The sequence below is a fragment of the Mirounga leonina genome, unplaced genomic scaffold (assembly GCF_011800145.1).
Source record: "Mirounga leonina isolate KUSES-001 unplaced genomic scaffold, KU_Mleo_1.0 Mir_174, whole genome shotgun sequence".
Lineage (NCBI taxonomy): Eukaryota > Metazoa > Chordata > Mammalia > Carnivora > Phocidae > Mirounga > Mirounga leonina.
The window spans coordinates 50,787,202-50,802,305 of NW_023270451.1; the positions used below are offsets into that span (position 1 = coordinate 50,787,202).

The 15,104-nt window shown below is 42.9% G+C and overlaps 1 protein-coding gene across 9 annotated transcripts in view; it reads right to left on the minus strand.

The window, feature by feature from the left end:
* Positions 1-15,104, minus strand: part of ELMO1 (engulfment and cell motility 1) — a 540,114-nt gene that overhangs the window by 392,256 nt on the left and 132,754 nt on the right. For all 9 annotated transcript variants that reach the window (XM_035020922.1, XM_035020919.1, XM_035020915.1 and 6 more), the window contains 2 exons: positions 4,746-4,786; positions 3,722-3,794 (listed from right to left, as the gene is read on the minus strand). In XM_035020922.1, coding sequence (XP_034876813.1) covers positions 3,722-3,794; positions 4,746-4,786 — 114 coding nt within the window. The remainder of the gene's footprint in view (positions 1-3,721; positions 3,795-4,745; positions 4,787-15,104) is intronic.

Sequence of the window (15,104 nt, forward strand, 5' to 3'; positions counted from 1 at the left end):
CCCCCCTTCCCCCCACTCACGCTCTCTCTCTTTCTCTCTAAAATAAATAAATAAATCCTGGGAAAAAAGAAAAGTGGTTGCCAGGAGCTGGAGTGGAGGGGGACGCGGATAGGGACAGGCTGGTAAAAGAACACAAACTTTCAGCTTACAAGATGAACAAGGTCTGGAGATCTAATGTAAAATATGGTAACTATAGTTGATAATGCTATATTATGTAACTAAAATTTGCTGAAAGCTTTGCAGAAAGTAGAACTTAAATGTTCCCACCAAATAAATAAATAAATAGGTGAGGTAATAGATGTGTTCATTATTATGGGGGGCACTCTTTCATAGTGTATATTTATGGTCAAATCACCACGATGTACACTTAAATATCTTACAATCTTATTTGTCAATTATACCTCAATAAACTGAAAAAAGATACACAATTCACTTTCTATTTTTTATTTTCCCTCTCTCTTTCTCTCTGGGACATCACCCTGAAATATAAAAGTTTCTGGGGCAGAATTTGAACTTGTGAGTAGCTGACGTAACTTTCTGTAAGGGATTTGCATGCAATGCTTTTGCTGAGAGCTGCCCAACAACATGACAATCTCTCCCACTGCACTGAAAAACCAAAATTAATGACCCAATAAGCAAATGAAGACTATTTTGGAAAATATGCTGGATAACATGAGAAAAGTAGGGGAGGTGCCTTCCCAAGTCTCTTAGAAGAGAGTCCCAAGCACCCATCCATCAGTCACAAAATGTGTTAGCATGTCGAGCCTGGAGAATTTTTCTTCTTCTTTAAAATTACAGGTGATATTTTATCTCTGGTGGAGGGAGGGAGACCACCTCATAGGCAAGGGAAAATCAGCAACTAAGCAGAACATGCATAAGTTTCAAAAATTAGTCACCGGTTACCATGGTGATGCAAATATTACCTAACAACTCACTGGGCTGTAAGTTACCAAGATGATACTAAATACATTACTTCAAAATGGAAAATGGGCTCTATTTATAGGAGCACTTGCAAGGAACTAGGTGGACCTAACAGCAGACTGGAGGCAGCCCAGTTTGCTCCCAGGATCCGAGGTCCCTCTCCTGCCCCGTGCATATCAAGTCGAGTTCTGTGTCACATGCACACACAGCTGTGCCCAGGAACAGCTGCGGAGGGAAGAGTGATGACATTTTATTTACAAACAAAGGGCAATGAGTGGGAAGATGAGTCTTCTCACTCCCTAAACTCTTAATAGAAGAATAATCTCTGCTACCGCCCACTGAAGATGGCCAGACTGGGTGACAGACTTAGGTGGCGGTCCCTTTCAAACTCAACGTTAACAGTTTCCTCAGGCAACGCAAGATTTTCTAAAAAAATGACTGAGATGCCTGATAAAATAACAATCTTCCCACTGTTCTGCAGAGTTTTAATTTTATGAGTATACATTAATCTTAATTAGAACAGAAGCATAAATATTATTTGGATTTTTCAATTAGCCTAAGAACTGGCGGCACACAAACACACTCCTAAGTCAAACTTAGAGCATAACTTGTGTTCACGATGCACACTCTCTGGTACACAGCGTACCAGTACCAAAAAGCAGCCCCAGACCTGTATTTCTCCAAGTGGTCCCGGGGTTTCCACATTAGAATTCCAGGGAGGCTCTAAAACAATGCAAAGTCCTAGGCCATTCCCAAGGCCAGCTCCATCGGAGTCTCTGCGGGTGGGATCTGAAAACGTACATTTCTGAAAGCTTCTCCCCTCAGTCTTGTTGTAGTAATCTCCAATAAACTGAGGTCCCCTGATAATGAAGACAGAAGACAGGACAACCCCCGGGGACACAAGCCAATACAGGTGAATCAAAGGCAGGGATACTTGTGATTCCATGACTTTTGGCTGTGGTTTTACCACAACCCAGGGGAAAAATCCAGCACAATATACATGTATTGTGTATATGTGTGTACAATACAAGGATTTACAAACAACACAGGTGATGTGCTGTGACCTATCCTATTATATTCTCATTTTTAATGCTATTGCAGCCAACAAAATTGATATCACCACCCACTAATTGGTGATATTTGAAAAACCCTATATAACTTCTATTCTATCCAAGCTTTTCCGATATATCCCCAAAAGTTGCAATATTTGAGTTATCTCTAAAAGGCGAACCAAGTTGAAACAAGGCAGAATTCTGCTGAAAGATAGCCACAGCAATACATTTAACTGCGAACATTTAACTTATTTATTTATATCCTCTTTATGTCACAAAGAACAGCATGCAGAGCATATAAATGCAGTATAGAATAAATGGAAAATATTGAGAAAATGAAGCTAAGGGAAAATAAAGACAGGAAACTAAGTGTTTGTGGAATGAATCAAAGAACAAGCAAAATTAAATACAACACAGGCCAGGAAATCTAGTCTACTTGTTTACTCTCAACTTTCTGTCAGTTAGTATGAAGAGGAAAACCTGATCAGTTATGAAAATTCCAGGGTCCATCTGGGAAGAACAAAGCCATTTCCAAGAAGCGTTTCCAGGCCTCTGACTATAGTCCCTCTGGGCTGGACTGAGTAACACCCCTTCACACTCACACACACACTCACACACACACACACACACACTCTAGGGAGAGCAAGCCCTCACAGAGCAACAGAACCCTTGTTACTGCCTCACCTGGCACCACCACTTGATTCACGGGTAAACTCAGTCACTCTAGGGACTGCTTCTTCGGAGGAACAAAGCCTGGAGCCTGAGGTCACCCAGTGCCCCCTCCTCCAGGAGCACTTTGTATTCACTTCTGTCCCAGTGCTGACCACCTTGTTGTAATGAAAACTGTTCACAGGGCTGACCCTTCCCTCCCCACCAAGCCCACAAGGTTATGAATAACATATGTCCTTCCACAAGGACAATATTGGCTCTATGTATTTCAGTGAATTCTCCATAAAACTGAGCTAAATGCTAAGCTCTTCTAGAAATTCCCAAAAGGCAAAGTGACAGAAGCACCAAGTCTGGACTTCTTTTTTTAATTCTATCATTTACTAACCCTGAGATATTGGCCAAGCCATCGGACTTCTATGATTCAGTTTCTTATCTGTTAACCAAAGCCAGTAATTTGTATAACACGGGTTAGTCTTGAGGAAGAAATCCACAAATGGACCTGGCCCATATTAGCTTTCCCTTCTCCTATCAATATCTCCCTAAGATATTGCTTTTACTTGCTGTGCAGTCTTCACCACTCCCTTCCTCCCTCCAAGCTTCCTAAAGAATAAAAAAATAAAAAAATAAATCACCCAAGAAGAAAGCAAGTACCCAGGAGCCACAGAACACTCCGTGTCTACACAATGCCACCTTTGGAAGGTTCTTGTCACTGTTTCAACTACTTTAAACAGGACTTAGAGATTGTTCTTCAAAAAAAAAGAAGTCTGAGAAAGAAGTCATTAAACATCAAATGAATGCTTTAATCAAGGAATAAGAAAGAAAAATAATTCGTAAATTCACTGTCAGGAGGCAAGGGCAGTTGCTAAAACGGGATGCAGAAACATGTCTGGTCTTCACTCTGCAATGGGCTGAATATTGCCTTAATACTAAGGTAGCGGTTGTTTGCGAGGTATACTCCATTTTCATGGACCATAGAGACTTAAAATTTAGACCACCGTGTCTCGTCTAGTCCTGAACAGAGGAAATATCAGTCATGTTTTCATTTTTTCAGATACGAGTGTCCCAGATGGTTGACCTACCTTTTCGGTGATATAGAAGTTTGAGCTATCAGCATGCTGCAGTGCAAAGTACTCATGGTTGGCAAGGGACCACCTTAAAAACACAAGCAAAACTGATCAGAAAAACAAACGATGGTCATTTTCATTTCTACAGCGTGACACAGTTAGATGAATGAAGCACCCTGCACTTGGAAGGGGGCCCACACCCAACATACCCCACAATGCAGCTCCTAAAACAAAAGGACACTAGCCTGACCAACCATTTCCTATGTGGATTATCTTGGTCTTCTTGGTCTTATTCCACGCCTAGTGCCTGGAATATTTCATCTTCATGGCTTTGAGCAGGGGTATTTAAATACGAAGTTATATTCCTCCCCATTTTGAAGGAGTGGAGCAGAAAGTAGGAAACAAAAGAAATGGATGCAATTTAAATTTTTGATAATTGTTTCATTCACATTGCCTCTGTGTTCTACAATCCCCCAATCAGTGTGCTTGCTGCAGATGGAAACATTCCCATTAAGTACCCCAGGTCTTAAATAAATTCCAAGTAAGACTCGCTTCATAACCTCATGCAACTTCTCTAAGTGCTTCTCCTTTGGATTGTTAGGACAGCCAAGGACAAGGAGGGAAGCTCTAACACTGGGAAGTTCCTGCAGCTGCCAAATTACACACAGGCTTGTCTTTTAAATTCTTTTATCTTCTATGGGAACCTAAATGGTCCTTCCAATTTATATCAGATGGAGTGTGTATTTAACCTCAGGAACTTCAGACTGCTCCCTGCTGAGTAGGGTGAATGAGCCACAACTTTTCAAAATAAATAAAAATGATCCCAGTGTGCATAAGCCAGCCATTTCACACTTTCTGCTCTTTGAGGAAAAACAGTAATTTTTTGGTATAAGAGGGCATGTAAATCTTACACAGTAATTCGTGATGGGCAGGTCAAGGAGTGGCTGAGGAATAAAATTTTATAACTGCTCAGGAATATTTTATTAGCTTCTCAATTTGTGGACTGAAGCAACTCAGATGAATCCTAAGTCATACTTACCCATCACAGACTTCCTTTATTATTGCAGACAGCGGTTTTTTCTGCAAAATAGCAAAAAAGGGAAACGCTGTTAGTTTCATTTCATCATTTTAAATAAAAAGAAGAAGAAAAAGAAGCCTAATAAAAAGATATCTACGTAAGGAGAATTTACATTTGCTATTCTTGGTTGTTGTCAATAAGTGGGTTATTTGTCTCCAAACATAATCTACTGCCATCCCCACCAAATATATTAATGATTTATTGCCCTTGTGGTCCTCTTTTTGATTCTTAATGTTATTAGTTGAACAAAATGTGCATCACATTTAACTTAGCTGCGTTAAAATCGAGATGGAAACATAGGGGCAATGAAAGCCCCAAGGTCAAATGATAACCGGAATTCCTCGGGATTAGTACAGCGGCCAGCAACCAGCAGTTTGGCTTTATGCAAACAAGCTTGGGATTCATGGTATTTTTACGAGACCGTGTGGCAAAGGTAATATGAGGCATTGCGAAATTGTTCCTGCAAAGTGCACAGAATTCTCCTCCTCACCAATGCCAATCAGACAGCAGCTTGAGCTGGACACACTTGAGTAATGAGACCGTGACACCATGCGCCACGATGTCAACTGGCCGGCTGACTACAGCTGTGCTCTGGGCCGAAGAGCCACAGCTGTGCTCTGCCTGCCTCCCGAGAGAAGGAATGCAGCAGAGGGACACACACACAGCTCAGCCAGGCATGTTGAAAGTTCTCTACTTTGGACGCAAACAGACGCGGTCTGTCCCCGGGGGTGGGTGGCAGTGTGTCAACCAAAGAACCAATCACAGACGAGAAACAAAGGGGGAAGAAAAATCAAAGAAATACAACACATGATCTTGGATTTTCAGATACAAACATACAAAAAGCTGTCTACATGTACACATGTTCTGCTTCTGTCCCTCTGAAGGGCAATGTGGTATGGGGAGGGGAATTCTGAATTAAGCAGAACCGCTTCAAATCCTACCTCTGTTCACCTGTCTGCCGTATAACCTACAATTCCCTGAAATTTGCTGAACCTCAACCAATTTATCTGTAAAATAGGCATAGGACCTATCCACTCCTCAGGGCTGCTATAAGAATTAAATTAAATGAGAATTAATACAAAGAGCAAAAAATTTCAAAAAAAAAAGGGTTAGGGTTCTGGCTTCTCACCCTCTTGTATCACAGAATAGATTCCATTTTCTCCTTATATCCTTGCCTTTGGACATGATGCTACTACCGTGTTGGTGAATTCTGAACACTGTTCACAGTCCTTTCTAAGGGCCACCAGCCCCAGCTAAAAGTTGGGTCCACAGTATTCCCCCAATGAACTCCCACCCACCAGAGGTCTGGCCTCTATGAGTGAGTCCACCCCATGTGTTCAAAAGAACGCCTGACTAAACTAAAAACCCAGTGGGAAGAAGGGACACCTAGAATCACTGAGGAGTGGAAAGGTGCTGGGGGTATCCCGACATCCTGAGCTGGTCTCCTTTAGAATAAGATGAGAAATGGTGATTGGGTTTTACAATGAACCTACATGTTACACAAGCCAAGGGCTTCGCAAGAACTTCTCCACTGTTTATGGCTTCAGCGGTGAGTTAAGGGGCAAAGGTGTTCTCACAACCAAATGACAAAGGAATTTTAGGAACAAAATTCTGCCTAGAAGAAGACTCTGCACTTCCAACTGCCAGAGCCTTCTCCGGGCTAATCGTATTTCACGAAGACTTGCCAGTCCTAGCCCCCTCCTCTTATGTTTTGCCCCTTCAAAACTGAAATCTAAATCACAGGGCTGGATGTCAGCCTTCAGTTATCACTGCAATAACAGATCAGACCAAGAAAGCGTTGCCGCTGATGTAGGAGAAGGCACCTAAAACAACAGCTCCCAGAATTAGACTCCCTCATTGAGGTAGAGTTTTCATTCAGGTCTGATTCATAGATTCGGAACCAAATCTGAAAAGACAGCCGTCTATGGGGTACTTTCATATTTAGAATATTCTTCAGTTGGGGGGCGCCTGGGTGGTTCAGTCGTTAAGCGTCTGCCTTCGGCTCAGGTCGTGATCCTAGGGTCCTGGGATCAAGCCCCGCATCGGGCTCCCTGCTCAGTGGGGAGCCTGCTTCTCCCTCTCCCACTCCCCCTGCTTGTGTTCCCTCTCTCTCTGTGTCTCTCTCTGTCAAATAAATAAAATAAAATCTTAAAAAAAAAAAAATTCTTCAGCTGGATATATGAAAGGAGTACAGACCACGGGGGAATTCAAGAGATTTAACGAAGATTACAGAAAAGCTCTAAACTACCGATGTAAAAAGGAATCACATTTAACTGAACATAATGTACCCATCATGCAGCCTTCACCACTTAAAATGAATGTTATGTGAGGATGGGGGCTGGCTCCACGACCCGCGTCCCACACTGCCCCCTCCACTCTTCTTGCTATGCCAACGAAGCATTAGCCCTCACCACCCAAAGCTAGTTCCAACGGCCTTTCAGTCCTCGGCTCCCCCACTGCGCCCACCTTATTTAACACCATTACTACTACCTTCTTTTTGAGACCCTCTTTCCAGAGCTCCTATGGTATTTCCTTCAGTTTCTACCATTTTAACCTATCAACCTTCAATAAAATCCAAGAGAGCCTTCATTGTTTCTCTTTTGCCTCTAACTAACTCCAAATTTCTGTTCTTGTCTCTTCCGCTTTTACCTAATCGGTCAGTTCCTCATTCACTTCAACTGCCCTGAGTGTATATATAGTTCTGGCCCCAAGTACTCGCTTGCAAATATCTGATAGCTTGCTAGATATAGCATTTAACTCTCCTGCAGGCACCTTATTGAAGATACAAACAAAAACCATCATTCTCACCCATCAATCTGCCCCAACAACAGCCTGGTCCCAAAGGTCCCCCACCCCCACCATGACGTCTTGCTCTCGAGGCACCACTCCTGCTCGGGAGCATCATTAGCCTTCATTCCTTCACTCTCCAGGTCAGCTTGGTTACAAGCCCCTGTAGCATTTTCACATCATGACTTCTCACCTCCTAACTACTCTTCTAAAATACGGACATTCCTCATCCCAACTCCTGTTATCAGACAAACCTTCTCCCAATCCCATCACCTCTAACTCTGCCTCCTGAGTCCCAGTGCCATTCCGGAGTGCTAACCACTTCTCACAAATTTTCAGTCAAATGCTTCACCAGCACATCAAAGTCTCATTGTCTCATTCCTATCTTCCATGACTTCCGACACTCGACTAGCCTACTTTGGGCGGTTTTTTTTTCACATACATTTCTACAGAATTTTTCTTTGCCTTCCCCTTTTCTTTACCCTGTTTTGTGATACACAACTTTACACTGAGTCTCATTGTTATTTCCTCCACCACCTCTCTCCCCCTTATCCTTTCCAGACCTTACTATCACCTTTATTAAGAGTTCTCAGGACCCCAATCACCAGATCCTCACAAATAAGTCTCCACATCCCCGGTTTTTTTCTCTCTAACCCCTACAAGGACCATAATCAGACAAAATCAGACTTTCCCTATAAACTTTGCTCAGGTCACTCTTCACTCCAATTTCCTCTACAGATCCCCAGTGACCATCACCTACACAGTATAAATCCTTTAATTAACTTGTCATCCGAGGCCTTCCACGATCTGGGCTCAAGCAGTCAAACTTTCTACTAATGCTGTACGTGTTGCCCATGCTTCTGGATTCTGATTCACCAAAAAAAAAAATCCCACTTCCATACTTTCACCTTACACCATTTGTTGAAATGCCCTTCTCCTTTCTGTTTCAGCTCTAACAATGAACTCTTACTACCACTAATATCCATGTCAAAGCCACCTCCTTCAAGCAGATGTCCATGATCTCCCCAAACACACAGAGATCACTCTCTATGTACTTAACACATTATATAAATCACTCCTAAAAACTTTGTGTCTGCTTATCTTCTTGTCCCTTGAGAACAAGACGTCTTAATTCATCTATGTTAATATCCAGCCTTCAGTACTAGCTACCACAGTATAAAGGGGCTAATAGAATCTAAAAGGAGACTCAGTACATTTCTATTCAACGGAAAATCCACACATTCATTTTCTGTTAAAAAAAAAAAAAAAAAAAAAAAACAAGAAAGTGTTGAATATAAAGCAAACCATTCTGAAGACTAGCCTGGATTTATTAGCACACATCCCCCTTCCTACCATGTAAACTACCCTGGGTGGCTCTAAGCAGCTGCTGATTGTAAGTGGTGAGGCACGTGAAGGCTGTCACTACTCCCCACACAGACAATTCTAGAAGGAGTTATGTGATTCATGCCTCGGAAGAGCACTGAGCAAGCTAGCTGATGACGAGTGTAACTCAACCGGTGATAAAACAGATACCAGTCAAATGACTGTCACCATCCCTTAACAAGGTCACGCAGGTGAGCAGCATGACCATAAACAGGACTGAACAAGATACCTCAAGCCGAACATGCTAGTCTGGCGTCACCGCTTTTCTCACTTCCTATATACAGCCCTCAGTCTGACACGAGCTCTTTGCCTGACTTAAATTCCAAGCCAAACACCGGCTCTGCCCATGTTTTAGTTAACATTTGCTCAGGCGACAGGAGAGGTTTCTGCCTATCTGCCCAGATGGCGAAGACTTGAGAGTAGGGTGACATCTTTGATAGCTTTCAGTAGACCTGATGAACAATTCGTCTTTCACCTCATTGAGAGAAAAGGCTCGGGAGAAAAGAAAATGTGGTCTAAAAGGCTAAAAACTGATTCTTCTCTCCGTGATTTCAAAAAGCCTAAAGGAACTAGAAATAAAATTCTACACTCTGAATATACCTGGTTTTAGAATATTGAGACAAAATTATTTTAACTACCTGAGTATGTTTTCATAACTTAAAAAAAATCATAACTGGGGCACCCGGCTGACTCCGTCGGTAGAACGTGTGACTCTTAATCTCAGGGTCATGAGTTTGAGCCCCACGTTGGGTGTGGAGCCTACTTAAAATTAAAAAAAAAAAAAAAAGTAACTAAATTCCTTAAGCTTTTTGTTTTGAAGGTCAAAACTATCTTCTTGGACTCAGCAGTGAGCTGAGATGGGAAACACAGGAATGTTTTTAAAGATAACCTGGAGGGTCAGACAGTTATCAGATTTCAACATGCCCGGGATCAGGGATGGCCTCAGACCTCCACGCTCTTTTCCTCCTTCCCCTTTGCAATGGTGAGGTCATCTTGCAGCATTCGAAAGTCTTCCTTCACTTTATGTTATTCTGTGAAAATCTTAATGTTGGCAGAAATATTTTTATTTGTCAAACAAAGTATGCATTTCCATATGAATCTGATTGGCAAAGTACATGTGCCAACGGTTATATTCAAGGAGTAGCTTTTTTTGTTTAAGATTTATTCCTCCCTTTTCATTTTAACTCTTATTCTCCAAAAGAATTCCGTTATTTAACTTAATTTGCCCAAGACAGTAAGTCCAGAAAGCAAATTTCCCATACAAAAAGGTCTGTTTATCTACTTTTCATAAAATCAGCTACATTTTTGAGAACGGCCAAATTCCCTAGCAATTCATTTTTTTTTTTTAAGATTTTATTTATTTATTTGACAGAGAGAGACACAGCTAAAGAGGGAACACAAGCAGGGGGAGTGGGAGAGGGAGAAGCAGGCTCTCGCCAAGCAGGGAGCCCGATGCAGGGCTCGATCCCAGCACCCTGGGATCCTGACCTGAGCCAAAGGCAGACGCTTAACGACTGAGCCACCCAGGCGTCTCCTAGCAATTCATTAATCTATGTCTCTGGCAACACTCTCTTCTCTCTGGTCCTTAAAGTGGGTGTTGGTCCTTTGCTTTCCTTTTTATTATCTCTCCCTTGCCTTTAATGAAATGCCAGTATCATAAATTCCGGAATCCATGCCTCTCACTCTGACCCCACTTCTAAGGTCTACTCCAGCATTTCCAATAACCCTTGTGTGGATCCACGTGGATCCCGTCGTCCCTTCAGGCTTAACACTTCATCTTCTTCCTTACTAAACCAGATCTTCCTCTTGGCTCCCTTTTATCTCTTAAAAAAGTTATTCTCCCACCCAAACCACATGGTTCAAGACATCAGAGAACCCTGGGAAGAAACATCCTTGGGAATCCCTGCTTATTTATTTCAGAGAGGGCGGAGTCCAGCCTGCCTTGAGACAGCACCATGGTTCTGCGCATCCACGTCCCCTCCCTGACATGCCTCTGATGAGCACAGTTCCTATTTAACCACCTGTTCCTATCCTTTGGCCGAGGCACCTGGCCTGGAGACTTACGCAGCCCAAACGCTCACCTCGGGGCTCTGAAGTCCGCTGGTGCCCACACTGCCGTCTTGACGCCGGCCCGTGGAGGCCGACAGCACCCCCAGCCGATGTGACCCACGTGACCACATGCCTGTGAGCCCCTGTAGATTGGGGGCTGCAATTCTTGCCTCTACATTCACTTCTCAGGCACACACTTGTCCTAAAATGGACATCCCCCAGCAAAGAAAGCCTGGCTTTACTGAAAGCGCATTCACTTCAAATGTTTTTAATGACCCAAGGAGGGGGGGGAATGCTTTTGTGATGACATTAAGTTAAGAGACACCAGAAAAGCATTTAAAATGCTGAAGTTTTATCTACTCCCCACTTTTGGAGATCTTCCCTCAACTCAGAGCTCCCGAACAACTTTAGAAAAGGACTTCCTGGGCTTGAACCCCCAACTTCTGCAGCTCTGGGTTTTGTAACCTGAGGCTTACAACTGCCCTTGGTGTTTCCGTCTTCTTTTCTGAAAATAAAAACAGTCCCTCGCACACTGTAGTGTCGCGAGTCTGACTTGAGACGGCGTAAGTAAAACCTCTGAGACAGCACCCAGGACAGAGTGCGGCCCTGCACATACCAATGAATAGGCTCTCTCAATTCTCGTATCCCGTCTGGACAGTTTGCAGGTACTCTCTTAAAAAGTTGGTTACATACATACACGGATGAATACCCAATTCCTCTTTCTTCCTTGAGTGACTCCAGCCCCGTTGCTGCCTTTGGCTCTCATCTCCTCCTGTTCTTCCTTCTTCGGCTCATTTTCTTTCTTTCTTTTTTTTTTAAGATTTTTTTTTTTTTTTATTCATGAGAGACAGAGCGAGAGAGAAAGGCAGAGGGAGAAGCAGGCTCCCGCAGAGCAGGGAGCCCGATGCGGGACTCGATCCCAGGACCCTGAGATCATGACCTGAGCCGAAGGCAGACACTTAACCATGTGAGCCACCCAGGCGCCCTTTCGGCTCATTTTCATTTCGTCTGCCCACTTGATTATACTTGCTTTGGAGGCAGAGACCACCTCCGAGACACCTCGGTCACCACCCAGGGGAGTGGCTGCCAGACGCCCACACGGCGTGCAATTAATGCATACTGTTTGATTAAGAACACATCTTTTTTCAGACTTTTCGCTTCTTTCCCTTTCTTCTGGTCCCTTTCCGACTGCCACTGAAGTTCGGGCAGGAGCTAAAGACGGAATGTAGCAAGAGGAAAGCAGAAGCAATCCCGATCCCCGCCATGCATCGGCCCTTCCATATGGCCATCACCTTACAGTCTTTTAATTGCAAAACTGCTTTCCACAAAGACTTAAAAGTTTTTTGTTCCTAGACTATTAAAAAGCCTTTCTCCAATGCTTTAAAAGAATGCGACAGATGCTTTATTCTGACACTTTGAGGCGATTCAGCACAGTGCTTGGGATTCTATCTTGCTTTATAAATGGAAATTCATCGAACATATTCTGCACAGCAGTTAGGAGTAACGCTGACCCAGAAAGAAAAGAAACCCAGCTTCCAAACGTCAGGACGCCTCTGAGAAGGGAAACGCCAGTTAACTACGACTTAGTCTACGATATGATTTGGAGAAACTTTAATGTACGATGACCCGCCTAGTTCCTGGAGGTGCCTCCTGACATGGTGCCAATGACACCACTCATCTTAGAACAGCTGTATCTTCCCCCCAGTGAGCCCTGTAACTACTCTTCATGCTTTGGAACCATATACCTTCAGCGTGGAGGAATCTGATGCACTCTGAGGGGTGTGTGTGCTTCCTCTATTTTCCTAATAGCAGCCTAAATAATCTGAAGGAGAATGACAAAACCACACTTTCCTGGGGCAAATTCAGCTGGTTCTTGGAAAGCAAGTATTTTGACAACAGTTCCAATGTGAATCACTGACACAAGGTTGCAGGAATTGTCAGAAGTGACAAAAGGGCTCACAACGACATCTCCGAAGTAGTAAAGCCCTGTGTATCACGTTAATTTTAAAAACTGAAAGAAGATAGGCTATGCCACCCTTTCCTTGAAAAATGAGGATTCGTTTCAAAAATGGTTTCCTTATAATGACTTGTTTCAAGCTTCATGAAACTAATTAAATATCACATTTTGGCCATATAAAATACAATCTTTGTGTCATAAAAATTACTGGACTGTGGAGGTGAGCAAAGACATAAATAATTAGCACTCTTATGTGTTAGTGGGTTAAAGACAAGTGATAAAACCTTTCTCTTTTAGGTATTCTGATATACTTCTCAGCAGACACTGTATTTCTCTTCAATTGTAAGGGAAACTGCAATTTTAGAAAGTGACAAAAATATAAAAAATGAACAATGCAAAAATGAAGCACTACTCATATCAATTATCTTCTGTGATTCTCCTTCCTAGTCCTTGACTATTTTATATTGTCCTAATATCAATGTTGGTAGAGATACAAGAAACAAATTTTTCCCCCAAATTTCAGTATCTCAGGCAGCAACAACAATCAATTTCTCAATTCCTATATACCTCTCAACCTACCTAATATCAGTCCTCTCCAAGAAGTTTGCCCAGATGACTCCCCACTGGCTGGCACGACATGTTACTCCACCACACATTTGCAACCAAGTATTCTCTATGTGAAAATGAGGGACTCACACTGCAAACCAAGTCAGGTCTTACGGTCTGCCTACCTTCACTCATGTGAAATAGTCTACTTATTTGTGTCAAGTACATATGTGGAAGGTGGATAGTATTTATGTGCATGGTTTAAAATCTAAAAGGCAGGGGCGCCTGGGTGGCTCAGTCAGTTAAGCGTCTGCCTTCGGCTCAGGTCATGATCCCAGAATCCTGGGATCGAGCCCCACATCAGGCTTCCTGCTCAGCAGGGAGCGTGCTTCTCCCTTTCCCTCAGCTGCTCCCCCTGCTTGTGCTCTGTCTCTCTCTCTCTCTCTCTCTCTCTGTCAAATAAATAAATAAAACCTTAAAAAAATAGAATTATAGGGGCACCTGGGTGGCTCAGTCGTTAAGTGTCTGCCTTCAGCTCAGGTCATGATCCCAGGGTCCTGGGATTGAGCCCCACATCGGGCTCCCTGCTCAACGGGAAGCCTGCTTCTCCCTCTGCCTCTGCCACTTCCCCTGCTTGTGTTCATTCTCGTTTTCTCTCTCTAATAAATATAATCTTTAATAAATAAATAACATTTAAAAGGCAGACAGGCTCAGTAAGATAAACAGAAATGACTGTCAACCCGAGTGGGTAGGGTATTATCAGACCAGGTGAGCACATACAAGAAAGCCAGATAAAGCTCTGAAGGCAAAGTAAGGTTCAGGTTCAATTTACACAGGATTATGAAGGTTTATCAACTACAAAGAAACTGAGATTGGATATAAGACAGCAGGCAAAAGCACACTGAGAGGAACTGGTGGTAAAGGGAGTTTTAAGAAGTGAATTTACTTTTTCAGCTTTTCCCCCCTTTTACTTCTTGACTCTCTTCGCTATGTAGTGGGTTTCCTTCTTCGTGAGTGGATGCACTAATGCCAATTCGTCCTCCTTTTTGAATGGTAATGGATGTGCTAAGACATCTGCCAGCAAGCTGTGCAAGGACAGGGGCTTCCAATTCTCAAATATATGTCCCAGAAATGGGACAATGATAATCTAAGGCTGAACCATAGCCGTGAAGAGTTAATAAAACAGGCTCTTCTGGAACTGTCTGGAATATGCAAACAAGGGCCACAGCCTCACACACTTTCTTTGTGTGACATATCACCAACCTTTGACATATCACCAACCCAGACTTCTATTATCTATCATCATTTGGCCAGCCTTTCTGATACTAATGATAATAATAGTAGCTACTTATTGAACGACTACCATATTTCCCCTACAAGATGTTATTACTAAGTCTATTTTACAAAAGAGAAAACTGTATGAGGATCTTGAGATATTAGGTAGCTGCTCAAAACTGCAAAGCATATGGAACAAAGCCAGAATTTGAATCAGACCTATATAATTCCAGAAGCCTTGCTCTTTAACTCCAGCCCACATCTGGAGTCCTGGCCACTGTGAACAACAAGCCCAAGTGCCCAGAACTAACACCCAAGGGGAA